This window comes from Aureococcus anophagefferens (genome assembly GCF_000186865.1).
Source record: "Aureococcus anophagefferens unplaced genomic scaffold AURANscaffold_3, whole genome shotgun sequence".
Lineage (NCBI taxonomy): Eukaryota > Pelagophyceae > Pelagomonadales > Pelagomonadaceae > Aureococcus > Aureococcus anophagefferens.
This window is the reverse complement of record NW_008705563.1, coordinates 2,087,632-2,101,759: the sequence shown is the minus strand read 5'-3', so window position 1 is coordinate 2,101,759 and position 14,128 is coordinate 2,087,632. Positions and strand designations below refer to the sequence as shown.

The window sequence follows — 14,128 nt, the reverse complement described above, 5'->3', positions numbered from 1 at the left end:
GAATCCTCGAGCCATTGCGTGCCACGTTGGTTGGTTTGGTTAATGTTTACGGCAAGTTGCACTTTACATCGAGGTGTTGATGTGCACGATGTAGGCCGGCCAACATGATGCTGCTGGCGCTGCCCGTCATCGCGGCGGCGAACCGGCTCGTCGACGACCCGGCCTGCCGCGCGGCGGCGGCGCGATGCACCTCACCGCTCGCGCAGTGCATGAACCTCGCGCCGCCGTTCACGGGGACGCGCACGGTCACGAACCTCATGCGCCTCTACGGCAGCCCCTACGTGCACCACGACCATCGCATCACCGCGGCGTCGGTCGCCGCCGCGGACTTTGAGGCGCCGGACCTGCGGCCGAGCGCCTGGCTCGCGCCCTTCGCGGCGCGGAAGCTGCCGCGGCCGCGGTGCTTCATCGTGTCGCTGCGCGATCCCGCGGCGCGCGCGCGGTCGGCGCTCAACGCGTGCCGCAACGGCCGCAACTGCTTTTCGCGCAACAGGAAGCACTGCGTCGAGTTCCCGCTCTGGAACCGATCGGCCGACGACATCTTCGCCGCCGTCTTCGACGAAAGCCACCCGGACCACGGTGTGGCCAAGGACGGCGCGTGCTTCGGCGTCAAAGCGTCGACGACGCAGTACCTCGCGGGCCTCGACTGCGCCGCCGCGGAGGTCCACTACCTCTGCACGGAAAAACTCGAGGCCGACTTTTCCGCGCTCGCCGCGGCCCTCGGCGAGCCCGACCGTCTGGCGTCGACGACGATGAACCTCCATGTCCGCGAATCCAACAGTACCCTGCACCCGCAGAACGCGGCGTACCGGGACCGCATCGCGCCCTTCTACGCGTCCGACCTTGGCGCCGCGGCGAAGGCGCGCGCGCGGACGGCGCTGTTCCCCGACGACGCGGCGCTCCACGCGGCCTACTGCGGCGGCGCGCCGGATTAAAAAATTACCTCGCCTTCTTCGCGGGCCGCCAGGGGAGCGGCGCGTCGAGCTGCGGCGTCCAGATGACCTGGAGCGGGAGGAAGTGGGCGCCGTCCGCGAGGGCGACGTCGCGGTTGAGCACGCCGCGGTGCGACGCGTCGTTGGACGCAAAGTCGGAGGGCATGACCGTCGACGGGTTGCGCTCGTCGTCGCACCAGCCCATGTGCTGGAAGAAGCCGTAGCTCACCTTGGAGCAGAAGTGGGACGGATCCTTGGCGGCGGCGTCGCGCCGCGCGGCGCCGGCCTCGTCCGCGAGGTGGTAGGACACGGCCTCCTTGAGCTCGTCGCGGACCGTGCTGTAGAGCGAGCCGCGGACCGCGCGGCAGAAGTCCGCCGCGCGCGCGGCGTCGTAGGGCGTGCGCTCCACGGAGACGCGGCGCACGGCGAGCGCGCGGATCCTCGACGAAAAGGCCGACTCGAAGTAGCGGTGCGCCAGATCGTAGACGTGGATGCCCTCGCCCGTCGACTCGAGCACGAGCACGCCCTCGCACTTGAGGCACGACGCCGCGAACGCGCCGCCGCCCCAGTCGAAACATCGGCAATACCCCGGCGCGCAAAATTTGTGCGACCGCCGCCGGAAGGGGAACCGCTTGAGCAGGTCCTCCGTCTTCTCGTTCGGCGTGCCGCCCGCGTGCGACGACCCGAGCCGGAGCACGACGCCCGCGTGCGACCAGGGCGAGTCCATGCTGAACTGGATGAACTGGCCTACCGAGCACGACGGTAACGATGTTTCATCGTTTTCCCAGCCGAAATCTCTCGAACATCGTCGCGGCCACGGGACGCTGGAACTGGCCCATGTCGTCGTCGAGGCGGCTCAGGAGCACGTCGCCCGTCTGCAGCGTCGACACCAGCGCGTTGATGTCTTCCGCGGACGCGCCGCCGAGCGGCACCCAGCCCGGGTAGCCCTCGGCCTCGGAGACGGCGCGCTCGAAGGACACGGGCCGCAGGAGCCGCGCGGCGTTGACCAGAAACTCCGGCAGGGCGATGCGCCCGTCGCCGTCGTTGTCGATCCTGCGGAAGACGCCTTCGACGAACTGGCCCTGGAACACCTTGCAGACGTCGCCGAAGCCGAGCTTTCGCAGCGCGACGTTGTAGTCGTCCGCCGTCAGAGTGCCGCCGCCGCCCCCCGCGAGCGACGCGTCGATGAAGGCGTCGAAGGCGCCTCCGACGACGAGCGCCATCGCGCAGGCCTCGTCGACGTCGATCCTGCCGTTCCCGGCGGAGTCGTAGCGCCGGAACGACTCGTCGCCCTCGCCCGTCTTGTCCAAAAGTTCCATCGCGTCGCCGAAGCCGTGGTCGAAGTCGAGCTTGACGGCGTCCTTGCGCGCGTCCTCCTCGTAGATGCGCCGCACGACGCCGAAGAGCAGGCGCTTGAAGTCGTCGGGCGTGACGAACTCGCCGTCGAAGTGGGACGACGCGACGACGCGCTCGAAGGTCTCGCGCGCCAACTTGACGCGCTTCACGGCGCGCTCCGCGGCCTTAAACGCGACGCCGCGCCGCCGGTCGCCGGCCTCGCAGTGGAGCGCGTAGAGCGCGTCGCCAAAGGCGTTGCGCGCGAGGTCGCCGACGCCCGTCGCGTCGGAGAGTAAAGCGAAGAAGCCATCGGGTTTGAGCCTCGCGCGCTGCACGTAGATGGTCTTGAAGGCCATGCGCTCGAAGACCGTCTCCCGGGGCGGCGGCGCGTCGTCGGGCGGCAGGCGCCGGAACTCGTCGCTCGGCGCCGCGGCCTCGGGGCCGTCGTCGTCGAGCGTGCAGTCGCCCAGGCAGCCCACCGACGGGGTCGCGGAAGCGAGGTACGCCGAGATGGCGTTCATGCTGCGGAAGGCTGTGGCGATGCGCGGCCACTACCCCCAGCCCGCCGTCCAAGCGTGTGACGACACCATGTGAGTTTCGCGTAGATGCAAACTTCAATGACTGAAAAACTTATTCCGCCGCCCCGGGGTCGGCGACGGCGGGCGGCGCGCGGAGGAGGCGGCCCTTGTCGAAGGCCACGGGCAGCGTGTCCACGCGCCAGCCGGCGCCCGCGATGGCGGCGACGAAGGCCGCCGCGCCGCCCGGGTCGGCCTCCGCGGCGTCGCGCGCGGCCGCGGCCGCAAAGGCCGCCCCGAGCACGTCCGCCGGCGCCGCGTCCTCGTAGAGCAGGACGCGCACGCGGTCGCCGTCCGGGCAGAGCAGGAAGCCGCCGCGGTCGTCGAGGGCCGCGAACGCCGCGGGCGACGCCGCGCAGGTCGCGACGTCGTCGCCGAAGGAGAGCCAGCTCGATGCGCCGTCAAGGAAGAGCGACTCGCGCTCCGACACGTCGGCGGGCGTCGGGCAGGCGCCCGTCTCCCGGAAGGCGTCGACCAACGCCGCGAGCCGCGCGTCGTCGAGCGTCGTCGTGTTCACGTACTTCAACGACGCGTACGTGCAGCCGAGGTGGCACGCGGACAGCGCCGCCCAGGCGGGCCAGACGTCCGACGCCTCGGCGCCGCAGGCGTTGGACGCCGCGACGCCCAGCGCCAGGCCGCAGAGCGACGCGACGATGGTCTGCGAGCCCGTCTTCGCCGTGAGATCCGCGAGATTCGACGCGTCGCTCCGCGCGGACAGCGACTGGTGGATCGCCGCGCGGCTCGCGCTCGCCGCGAGGTAGGACACGTTCTTGGCCACGTTGGCCAGGCCCGCGATGGGCACGAAGTACTGGGGGAAGGCCGGCAGCGCCGCGAGCTCCACGAGCGACGCCAAATCCAACGCCGCGCTCGACCGGAGCCGCCACTGCCGCGGCCGCGCGTCGAGCGAGTTGGACCACGTCGCGGCGAAGGCGACGCCGCCGAGCATGCCCAGGCCGTCCTTGATGGCCCAGTTCGCCGCCGCCGCCAGCGGCGCCGCCGCGCCGTCGCCGACGCCGACGGCCGCGAGCAGCACGCGCGTGCTCAAGACGCCGCACGCGGAGCTGCACGCGTAGGCCGCGAACTGCAGCGCCGCGTAGGTGCCGTAGCCGGGCGTCACCGTCGTCGGGAACCCCGCGGGCAGGAACGGCTCCACGGGGTTGAAGCGCTTCTCGACCTTCTCGACGCGCCAGGCGCCGCCGTCGTTGGCGTCGAACTTCGTGTAGGACGACCCGCTCTCCGCCGGCCGCTGCAGGACCTCGACGCGCTGCGACAGGCAACGGCGGCGCAGCGCGCGACTGGTTGTCTGCAGCAGCAGCGGGCGCGCGCGCTGAAGTGCCAGCATACCTCGTCACGTTGTGGCAGCGCAGATCGCGGTCGGCGAGGGCTAGGGCAGTCCACGATAACAACCCTCCGCCGGGACCCGGTTTGGCTGACCGTGAGGTAGATGTTGGCTGGCTGGCTGGCTGGCCAATGAGAGCCACCCATTTCTTCAATGTAGACGTTGCATGTGCAAATCTTGCGATTTTCGCGCGGGAATCATGTCAAAATCTAGTTAGGCGCCCGGAGTGGCCGCCGGGGGTGACGGAAGCGCGAGCGCCGACGCGCGTGGCCGGCGGCCAGCCGGTCGCCGCAGCCGCCCCAGGACGGCGCGGCGCGCCGTAGGCGCGCGTTGTAGAGGTTGTAGCGAGGGGTCGTTCCGTGGACCGGACGTCCCTGGCTGGCTGGCTGGGTCGACCCCCGGCGGCTGGCTGCGGTCTTGGCCTGGCCTTGGCGAGGGCGACAACAGCCTGATCAACATTCGCACGCCCACGTCGCAGCCCGTCGTGTCCACATCGGTCGCTAACCAGCGTCGATTCCTACGTTAAAGCAGCAGCACATCTAGCAGCCGTCGTGCGCCGCGGCGTCTCGACCACTCGCGGAGTCGCGCGCGTCGTCGGGAACCGACGCAGACGTGAGAGATCGCCATCGCTGACAGACGAGCCGAAACGCGCGCAAACGTTTCAGCGCAAACGTTTCAGCACCGCCGAAACGCGCGCCCGCCCGCCGCCGAAACGCGCGCGCGCGCCCAACCACCGCCGAAACGCGCGCGCGCCGAAACGCGCAAACAGCACCCGCTGTGACCGTTACCCGCGCTCCGCAGGCGACGATGCCGAAGATCAACGACCTCATCGCGCAAAAGGCGGCCAAGGGCGAGGACTGGGTCTCCTACGAGTACTTCCCGCCGCGCAGCGAGCAGGGCGTCAAGAACCTCGAGGCCCGCTTCGAGCGCATGAAGGCGGCGCGCATGCCGCTCTTCTGCGACATGACGTGGGGCGCCGGCGGGTCGACGTCGGACCTGACCATGGAGCTCACGCTCAAGATGAAGCAGCTGGGCCTCGAGCCGAACATGCACCTCACGTGCACGAACGTCGCCAAGGCCGACGTCGTCAAGGCGCTCAAGACCTGCCGCGACAACGGCGTCGCGAACATCGTCGCGCTCCGCGGCGACCCGCCCGTGGGCCAGGACAAGTGGGAGGCGACGGAGGGCGGCTTCGAGTGCGCCTTGGACCTCGTCAAGTTCATCCGCGAGACGCACGGCGACTACTTCTGCCTGTCGGTGGCGGGCTACCCCGAGGGCCACCCGGACACGATCGTCCACGTCGGCGACTCCGAGGCGTCGCTCTCCGAGAGCGAGCGGAGCCGCTGCAAGGTCGTCGTCGAGGACGACGGCACGAAGAAGGTCTTCGTCTGCCCCGACGCGTCCTTCAAGCTCGAGATGGACTACCTCAAGAAGAAGGTCGACGCCGGCGCGGACATGATCATCACGCAGATGTTCTTCGACGCGTCGACCTACGGCGCGTTCCTCAAGGAGTGCCGCAAGTGCGGCATCGACGTGCCCGTCGTGCCCGGCATCATGCTCGTCCAGGCCGCCGGCGGCTTCCGCAAGATGACGACCATGTGCAAGACGCGCGTCCCCGAGGCCGTCGCCAAGGCCGTGGACACGCGCGCGTCCGACGACGCGGAGCTCAAGTCCTACGGCGTCGACCTCGGCGTCGAGATGTCGCACCAGCTCCTCAAGTACGGCGCGCCGGGCCTCCACTTCTACACGCTGAACCTCGAGAAGTCGACGCTCGCCATCGCCGACCGCGTCGCCGCGGACCGCGCCAAGGCCGCGAAGGGCGAGCCCGACTGGCTCAAGCTCGCGGTCGGCGTCGCCGCCGTCGCGGGCTTGTTCGCCTTCGCGCTCAAGAAGCGCGCCTAGGTCGCCGCTCGCTCGTCCGCCGCGCCGCCGTGCCCCGCCGCCCCTTCGATGGGCGCCGGGCCACGTCGACCGCGCGAGTAACCTTAATTCCTCTCGCCGAGAATTAGGAGCTCCGCGCGGCCGCGAGGAACGCGTCGAGGTTCCCGCGCTGCGGCGCGGCGGCGTCGTAGGCCGGCGGCGCCTCGGGCTCCGCGTCGCCCGGCGGGGTCGCACCGAGGCGCGCGATGAGGTCGCGCTTGTCGCGCGCCTCCTCGTTCTCCGGGAGCACGGCCGCGGACGCGCGGCGGCCCGCCTCGACGACGGCCGCGGTCGCGCGCCGGCCCGCCTCGAGGACGTCGACGCCGGAGAGCAGGTCCAGCGGCGTCGCCGGCGGCGGCGGCTCGTCGGCGACGGCGCGCAGGAGCCGCGAGTTCCGCGCGGACAGCTCCGAGAGGCGCCGCACGCGCGCCAGTATCTCCGCCTCCGACGCGGGCCCGCGCGGGCTCGACGGCGCGGCGGACACCGCGCGCGCGGCCCGCGCCGCCGCGTCCAGCGCCGCGGCGCGCGCCGCGAGGCCCGCGATCTGCCGCGCGTGGTCCGCGTCGAGCGGCGACGGCGGCACGAGGAACGCCGTCGCGCGGCCGCTCTCGTCGACCTGTGTGGAAATCAAATCTTCAACCCGACTTCGATGTGCGCGTAATCGAACGGTTCGGACCAGACTCTTCAGCTGTGCTTCGAGAACTCAACGAGAGCAATCGATTCGTCCAAAAATCAGCCGAATCGACTTCGATTTGACCGAGATAGAGAGGTTTGAAGTTTTTGCTGGACAGGGCGTTCCACTGGTTGATTTCCACACAGTCGTCGACGAAGCGGAGGCGGCCCAGCCGGCCGTCCGTGGCGCGCACGAGCGCCGCGGCGAGCTTCGTCGCCACGGCCGCGAGGCCGCCGCCGGGCAGCGGGCCGTCGACGACCTCCGGCGGCTTGAGGGCGTAGTAGGGGAGGACGATCTGGCGCGCGCCGAAGCCCGCGAGGCCCGGCGAGTGGAAAAAGACGCCCGAGGACGCCACGTAGAGCCGCCCCGCGCGCGGCGGGCCGGAGCCGTGTTCGCAGACCGACGTCGCGTCCACGGCGCCGCAGTCGTACAAAAGCGCGTCGCGGGCGGTGTTGGCGACGCGGAACAAGCTCGAGAACTGGGCCTCGGCGCCGCGCGCCGGCCGGGGCGCCGCGAGGCGCCGGGCCCGCAGCGCGTCGACCAGGCCGTCGGCGCAGGTCTCGGCGTTGCGCAGCCGCGCGGCGACGCTCCTGTTCTTGCGGTCCACGCGCGCGCGCGCCTCCCGGGCCGCCCGCGCCGCGACGGATCGGAGCGCCGCCGCGAGGAACGCCGCGGCGTCGCCCGCGTCGCCGACGTCGTTTCTAATGCGCCGCGCGGCGGCCTCGGGCCCGTCCGGGAACGCGCCGAGCCCGTCGCCGGGCGCCAAGTCGAGCGGGAAGCTCGCGAGCGGCGGCGCCCGGCTCGGCGGCGGCGGCGAAAAGCCCGCGGCGTCGAACGTCGGCCGCAGGAGCACGGCGAGCCGCGCGACTTTCAGTTCTTCCCGGTGCGCGAGCGCGTCGAGCGGGTCCGCGACGTCCTTCAAAGCGGCCTCGAGCTCCACGAAGTAGGCCCGCTGCAGATCGGCTAAGAAGACGTCGCAGACGTCGGTCTTCGGCGCCGTCGACACCGTCGGCTCCGCCAAATCCGCCTCGGCGACGGCCTCGCGCACCGCGCGGAGCGCCGCGGCCCGCGCGCCGTCGGCCTCGCGGGTCCAGGGCCTGCCGGGGTCGCGCGCGCCGACGAAGAGCACGCGCCGCTTGTCCGGCGTCGCGCCGCCTCCGACGGCTAAACCAAAGGGGTGCGCGCCGCGCGCGTCCGCTAAAAAACAGGGCAGGTCCTCGCAGAGCGACGACGACGGGTCGACGAGCGCGGGCAGCGACGACCGCACGAGGCCGTGGGCCGCCAGCACGGACTCGACCAGGGCCTCGACGTCGGCCCACGCCGCGTCCACTCGTAGCGGCGCCGCGTAGCTCCGGCCCTCGTCGAAGGCGAGGCCCGACGCCTGGCCGCAGACGCCCCAGGACGCCGGCGCGCGCGCGGCCTCGCCCGCGGGCGCCGACGGCGCGTCGACGGCGAGCGACGCCGCGATCGCCGCGGCGAGGTCCGCGTCGTCGCCCGCGTCCTCGGGGGGCGCCGCGTCGCCGACCGCGAGGGCCCGCGCGAGCGCCTCGTCGCCCGCGCCCTCGCCCGCGAGGGCCCGCGCGAGCGCCTCGTCGCCCGCGCCGTCGCCCGCGAGCGCGCGCGCGAGCGCCTCGTCGCCCGCCGTGTCGTCGCCGGGAGGCGCGGCGAAGTCGAGCTCGTCCTCGTCGGCCTCCTCCTCGAGCCCCATGTCCGCGACGCTCAGCACGGGCATGCGCGGCGCCGCCTCGACGTCGGCGGCCGCGTCGTCGACGAACGGGTTCCGCGCGGCCTCGACCGGCGGCTCGTAGGCCGGCGGCGCCTCGGCCGCGCGCGCCGCCGCCGCGACGCGCGCGTCGGCCTCGGCGCGGGCTTCGGCCTCAGCGCGGCGCCGCGCCGCCTCCGCGTCCTCGGCGGCCCGGGCCTCCGCCGCGCGCCGCGCCTCCTCGGCGGCCCGGGCCTCCGCCGCGCGCCGCGCCTCCTCGGCGGCCTGGGCCTCCGCCGCGCGCCGCGCGTCCTCGGCGGCCTGGGCCTCCGCCGCGCGCCGCGCGTCCTCGGCGGCCTGGGCCTCCGCCGCGCGCCGCGCGTCCTCGGCGACGCGCATCTCCGCCACGACCTTGGCCTCCGCCGCGCGCCGCGCCTTCTGCGCCTCCTCGGCGGCCCGCGTCTCCGCGTCGCGTCTCTCCGCGTCGCGGCGCGCTTCCTCGACGCGCGCGCGCTCCTCGGCCGCTGCATCCGGTGTGTTGCTCGCCCCGGCGAGCAGATCCTCGTAGGTCGGCGGCGGCGTCGGCGGCGCCGGCTCGGGCTCCACCGCCTCGACGCTGCCCTCGCTCTCGCGCGGCGGAAGCGGGTGCTCGCCGTCGTCGCTGTCGCTGTCGCTCGCCATCAAAAGCTCGCGCAGGCGCGCCTCTTCGGCCGTCTCGGTCGCCATTGCCGCCGCGCGCGCTGCTCCACTCGACGAAGGCGCTCGTCGAGTCGGGAGAGCTTTCCACAGCACTTGAAGTGCATGTTGCAGTTCGTAAAAAACTTTCGGTAGGCTTTCGGAAGCTCTGCGCCAGTGGCACCGCTAGGCCTCGGTTCGGAGCGGATAAAACGCGGGCGCTAGGGCGGGCTCTTGCGGCCGTTCGGCGGGCCCGGCGACGCGTCGGCGTGGATGGAGCCCGAGGAGAGGCGGCGGAGGAGGGGCTCCTTGGCGAGCTGGTCCTGGAGGTCCATGACGAGCGGGTTCAGGGACCCCGTCGAGTCGCGGCACTGCGGGTGGAGCGCGTCGACGACGTCCTCGCCGGCGGCCTCGAGCGCCGCGAGGCTCTCGGCCAGAGGCACGAGGACCGTCTCGAGGGGCGGCAGGTCGCCTGGGCAGGACAAGAGAGATTCAACGTCGCTTCAACGTGAGTGTTCCGCGCGCGTGCGTTCCGGAAAAAGCATCCACGCGTCGAGGCCGTTCCGAAAGATGATCGCTCGTCCAAAAATCAGCCGAAACGAGTGGAAAACGGCCGAGATATGAGCCTTTGAAGTTGGGAATTTCGCTCTCTTGTCCTGCCCTGCAGGTCGCCGCGCGCGTCGAAGAGGCGCCGCGCGCCCGCCACGTTCGCCGCGACGTCGTCGTAGAAGACGACGCGCCGGGGCCGCGTTTGCGCGACGAGCCGGAGCAGCGCCGCGTTCTTCCGCGCGGACGTCGACCCGGACGCGCCGAAGGCCGCGTGGTAGACGCAGAGGACGCGCGCCGGCGACAGCGCGCCGCGCGGGAGGCCGAGCTTCTGCGAGAGCTTGTCCGCGAGCCACGCCGCGTCGTGCGCGCGCGCCGTCAGCACGGCGACGCCGCAGCCGGGCCGCGCGGCGGCCGCGCGCATGGCCGCGGCGGCGCCGGGGACGACGACGGCGTTTTCTATCAAATCGAAGGGGTCGCCGTGCGCGTCCTCCTCGCCGCAGAACGCGTAGGACGACGAGTGGCGCGGCGGCTTCGTCACGTGCGCCTCGATCAAGGGGTGCACGGCCGCGCGCGCGCCCGTGGCCTCGTCGACGATGATCTCGCGGCCCCGACTCACGAGGAGCGTGCCGTCCATGTCGAAGACGTGGAGCTCCGCGAGGCCCTCCGGCCGCCGCAGCTCGCGGCAGAGGCCCGCGGCCGCGGCGACGACGGCCGCGGCCAGCGCGCCGTGCAGCGCGACGTAGCGGCCCGCGGCGGACGGCGGCCAGGGCGCGCCGCCGGCGTAGGCCGCGCACGCGTAGGGCAGGCCGTCGCCGACGACCGCGATGACCAAGTTCCCGTAGCCGAGGAGCCGGCCGACGAGCGCGGGCGGGAACCGGTCGGGCTGCGACTCGACGAAGTGGAAGTAGGCCGCCCACTGGAACGTCCGCGCGGGTCCGAAGAGCGCGGCGGCGGCGTACTGCGCCGGACGCGCGGGCGCGAGCTGGACGGCGACGAACGCGACGGCCAGCGCGACGACGACCGCAAAGTAGGCCTTGGGCCGCTTGGACCAGCGCTGGAGGCACGCGGCGGCGACGACGGACGTGGCCAGACCGCCCGCGGGGAAGGCGACGTCGAAGAAGACGTCGAAGCGCCGCGCCTGGGCCTCGGAGAACGCGCCGAGCGCGCGGACCTCGAGACTGACGGTCTCGATGTAGACGCTCGACTTCAGGTTGTAGAGCGCCATGAAGGCGAGGAGCCAGGCCCAGTCGCGCCGCGCGAAGACGTCGCGGAGCCGCGGCGGCGGCGCCTTGGGCGCGCCCTCGGCGAGGAGGGGCGCGCCGCGGTCGCCGTCGCCGCCGGCGGCCGCGGACTTGAGCAATCGCCACGCCGCGAAGCCCAGGACCGCCGCGCCGAGCGCCCAGGCGAAGGCGACGTGCGCGAGGGGCAAAAACTTGGCGGCGAAGGCCCAGATGAGGAAGACGATCGCCGACGAGTCCCACATGGCCGCGGCGATGGCCGACACGACGGGCTCGACGGCCGGGTACGCGCCCCCGAAGCCCAGGCAGCCCATGAAGACGCCGGGCCCGGCGAGGCCGAGGCCGAGGAGGGCCGCGAACCAGGCCGCCGCGCCTAAATCCCACCACGCCGCCAGCCAGAGGCCCAGGAACGACGCGACGGCGAGGAGCGACCCGGACGCCAAACACGCGGCCGGGCCCGCGCGGTCGTTGAGCTCGCCGTAGAGGACCATTATTCCGTCGGCGGCGAAGAGGCACGCCGACGAGAGGAAGACGACGGAGCTCCGCTGCTTGGCGCAGCAGGGCCGCTCCGCCGGGCAGGCCTCGAGGTCGGCGCACTCGCCCTCGTAGAGGCCCTGGCCGTAGAGGACGGGATAGAAGCTCGAAATACCGAAGACGACGCCGCCCATGACGAAGACGCAGAGGCACGTGAGCACCACGGCCAGGGCCGCGCCGGCGGTCGAGGCGCCGGCCTTGCACATGGCCAGCGAGTCCTGACTGGCGCACCAATTGAATAGCTCCGGAGAGCGCGCGGGCTGAAGTCCAAGGCTGCCCCGATGAAGTGGCAGGGAAAGTGCAATTTTCAACATCGAGATCGCTAAAGCTCGAAGTGGCAGCTCCGCGCGCTCAGCAAGCATGCGCGTCGTCGCGGCGTGGCTGCTGCCGCTGGCCTTGGCGGCGCCGACGAGCCTCGAGCTCTGGGAGGCGAACCGGGACAGTGCGGTGGCGTCGCTGACCGACGAGTTCGTGCTGGGCATCGGCGCCGGCACGCTGCGGCGCGAGGCCTTCGCGACCTACGTGGCCCAGGACGCGGCCTTCCTCGCGGCCTTCGCCGACGCCTACAAGCGCACCATCGCCAAGTGCCCGGACGGCATGCCGCGCTGCGCCGAAGATCTGGGGACGCTCGCGGCGGCCGTCGACGAGGAGCTCGACCTCCACGCGGGCTACGCGAAGAAGTGGGGCGCGGACCTCTCGGCGGGCTTCGCGCCCCTGCCGGCGACGACGGCCTACGTCGACTTCCTCGACGCCGTCTCCCGCGACCCGGCCTCGTCCGCGGCCGAGGTCGTCGCGGCCATGGCGCCGTGCATGGTCCTCTACGCGGCCGTCGGCGACGCGCTGAACGCGGCCGGCGCCGCGTGGTTCCGCGACGAGATGGCCCGCGGCGTCGTCCGCAGCAACCCCTACGCGGAGTGGGTCCACACCTACGCGTCGCCGGACTTCCGCGACGCCGCGGCGCTCATCGAAAACCTCTTCGACGCGCTCGCCGCGCGCGACGACGTCGACGCGGGCCGCGCGCGCGAGCTCTACGCGCGGGCCATGGCCCTCGAGTACGACTTCTTCAAAGCCCAGGCCCGGCCGCCGAGGCCCGCCGCCGCGGACTTCGCCGCCGCCGTCGCCGGCCTCCTCGCGAGCGGCTACGCGTTCGGCCCGACGCCGTCGCCGGGGGACGAGCTCTGAGTCGCGGTACTTTTGCTATTCAGGGGATGCTACTTGAGGCGCTGTGGCTGACCTGCTACTACTGGATCCGGGACACACGATTCTAGCGCGCTTACGCGACGCGCGCGAGTCAGCTCGCCTTCTTCGCGGGGTCGGTGGCGAGGCGGTGCCAGTGGCGGTGGATGACGGCGGCCGCCGCGGCGTAGAGGGCGCAGACGACGGCGCAGACCGCGCCCGTGCCTTTGAGGGAGACGACGCCGCCGACCATGGGGCCGACGATGCCCGTGCAGCTCTCGATGGCCGAGACGACGCCGAAGAACGTGCCGCGCTCGTCCGGCGGCGCGACGCGCGACACGGCGCCGGTGATGGCCGCGTTCACCACACCCAGCGCGACGATGACCGGCGCGTAGGCGGCGTAGACGAGCGGGAGCGACGTCGAGGCGACCGCGGCGACGCGGCCGAGGCTGAGGCACGCGCAGCAGGCGACGAGCAGGTTCTTCTCGCCGCCGCCGCGCGTCTCCGCGAATTTGATCGCGGGCTTGGATACCAGGCCCTGGCTCGCCGCGTAGCCGAGGCCGATGAAGCCCATGAACTTGGCGTGGTCCGACGGTCCAAAGTCCGGGAAGCGCGCCTTGAGGCTCGTCTGCCAGACGGCCATGAAGACGTGGAACGACAGGCCCATGACGAGGCGCAGCGAGAGGACGACGAGGCCGCCGGGGCTCCGGGCCGACGGCAGCCGCGCGAGCTCCGCGACGGCGGCGAAAAAGCCGCCGGGCGCCGCCGCCGCCCTCGCCGTCGCCGGCGCGGCGCCGCGGGGCAGCGCGAAGGCGACGCAGAGCGCGGCGAAGAAAAAGGCGAACAGAGCGACGGCCGCGGACCGCGCGGGCGTCGCGAGCGCGCCGCCCGCGGCGACGCCGAGGAAGCCCACGCCCGCGGCCATGCCCAGCGCGCCCTGCGCGCCCGCGAGCTCCGCGTCGCCGACGCCTTGGTGCGCGTCCGCGAGCGTGGCTTTTAGCGCGTCGTAGGAGTGGCCGAGGAGCGCCGACGGCGCGAGCGCGGCCCAGAGGCCCGCGCGCGTCGACGCCCGCGCGAGGAGCAGCGACGACGCAAGCGACGCGCCGGACGCGACGCCCAGCGCCGCTTTCCGCCCCGCGGCGTCCGAGAGGCGACCGACGAGCGGCGCGCCGACGAGGGACAGCGCCGACCGCGCGGACGTCATCGCGCCGACGCAGAGCGCGTCGCAGCCCACGGCGTCGCGCTTGCTCTGCGTGTAGGGCATCGTCGAGGCCATGGCGGCCATGGACACGAAGGTCATGGCCGCGGCCGCGCGCTTCGTCCGCGTCGCGCGCGCCTGCAGCGCCGCCTGCTCCTCCTCGAGGGCTGGAGGGCGGCACATGGCGTAGCGAAGCTGGTGAGGTGGCCTACTCTGCGTGTGGCAAACAGGCAGGTCGAGGCGTGTCGGCGCAGGTGAGGTGGCCGAGAGAGTCTGATCGGG

At 72.7% G+C, this 14,128-nt stretch overlaps 3 protein-coding genes across 3 annotated transcripts; 1 reads left to right on the top strand and 2 right to left on the bottom strand.

Moving 5' to 3' along the window:
* Positions 1-3,242: 3,242 nt before the first annotated feature.
* AURANDRAFT_11851 (hypothetical protein) lies at positions 3,243-3,986 on the bottom strand (the record flags this gene model as incomplete). The annotated part of the gene is made up of 1 exon (XM_009035517.1): positions 3,243-3,986. A coding segment is annotated over one exon (744 nt), but the record flags the coding sequence as incomplete, so codon positions are not given.
* Positions 3,987-4,988: 1,002 nt separating this feature from the next.
* On the top strand, positions 4,989-6,083 carry AURANDRAFT_20828 (hypothetical protein; the record flags this gene model as incomplete). The annotated part of the gene is made up of 2 exons (XM_009035674.1): positions 4,989-5,480; positions 5,559-6,083. The coding sequence occupies 2 exons, from the start codon at positions 4,989-4,991 to the stop codon at positions 6,081-6,083; spliced, it is 1,017 nt and encodes a 338-aa protein (XP_009033922.1).
* A 103-nt stretch (positions 6,084-6,186) lies between these two features.
* On the bottom strand, positions 6,187-13,573 carry AURANDRAFT_61817 (hypothetical protein; the record flags this gene model as incomplete). The annotated part of the gene is made up of 5 exons (XM_009035516.1): positions 6,187-6,717; positions 6,917-9,178; positions 9,490-9,623; positions 9,752-11,690; positions 12,821-13,573. 5 exons carry the CDS (start codon positions 13,571-13,573, stop codon positions 6,187-6,189), a joined length of 5,619 nt encoding a protein of 1,872 aa, XP_009033764.1.
* Between the last annotated feature and the right edge of the window lie 555 nt (positions 13,574-14,128).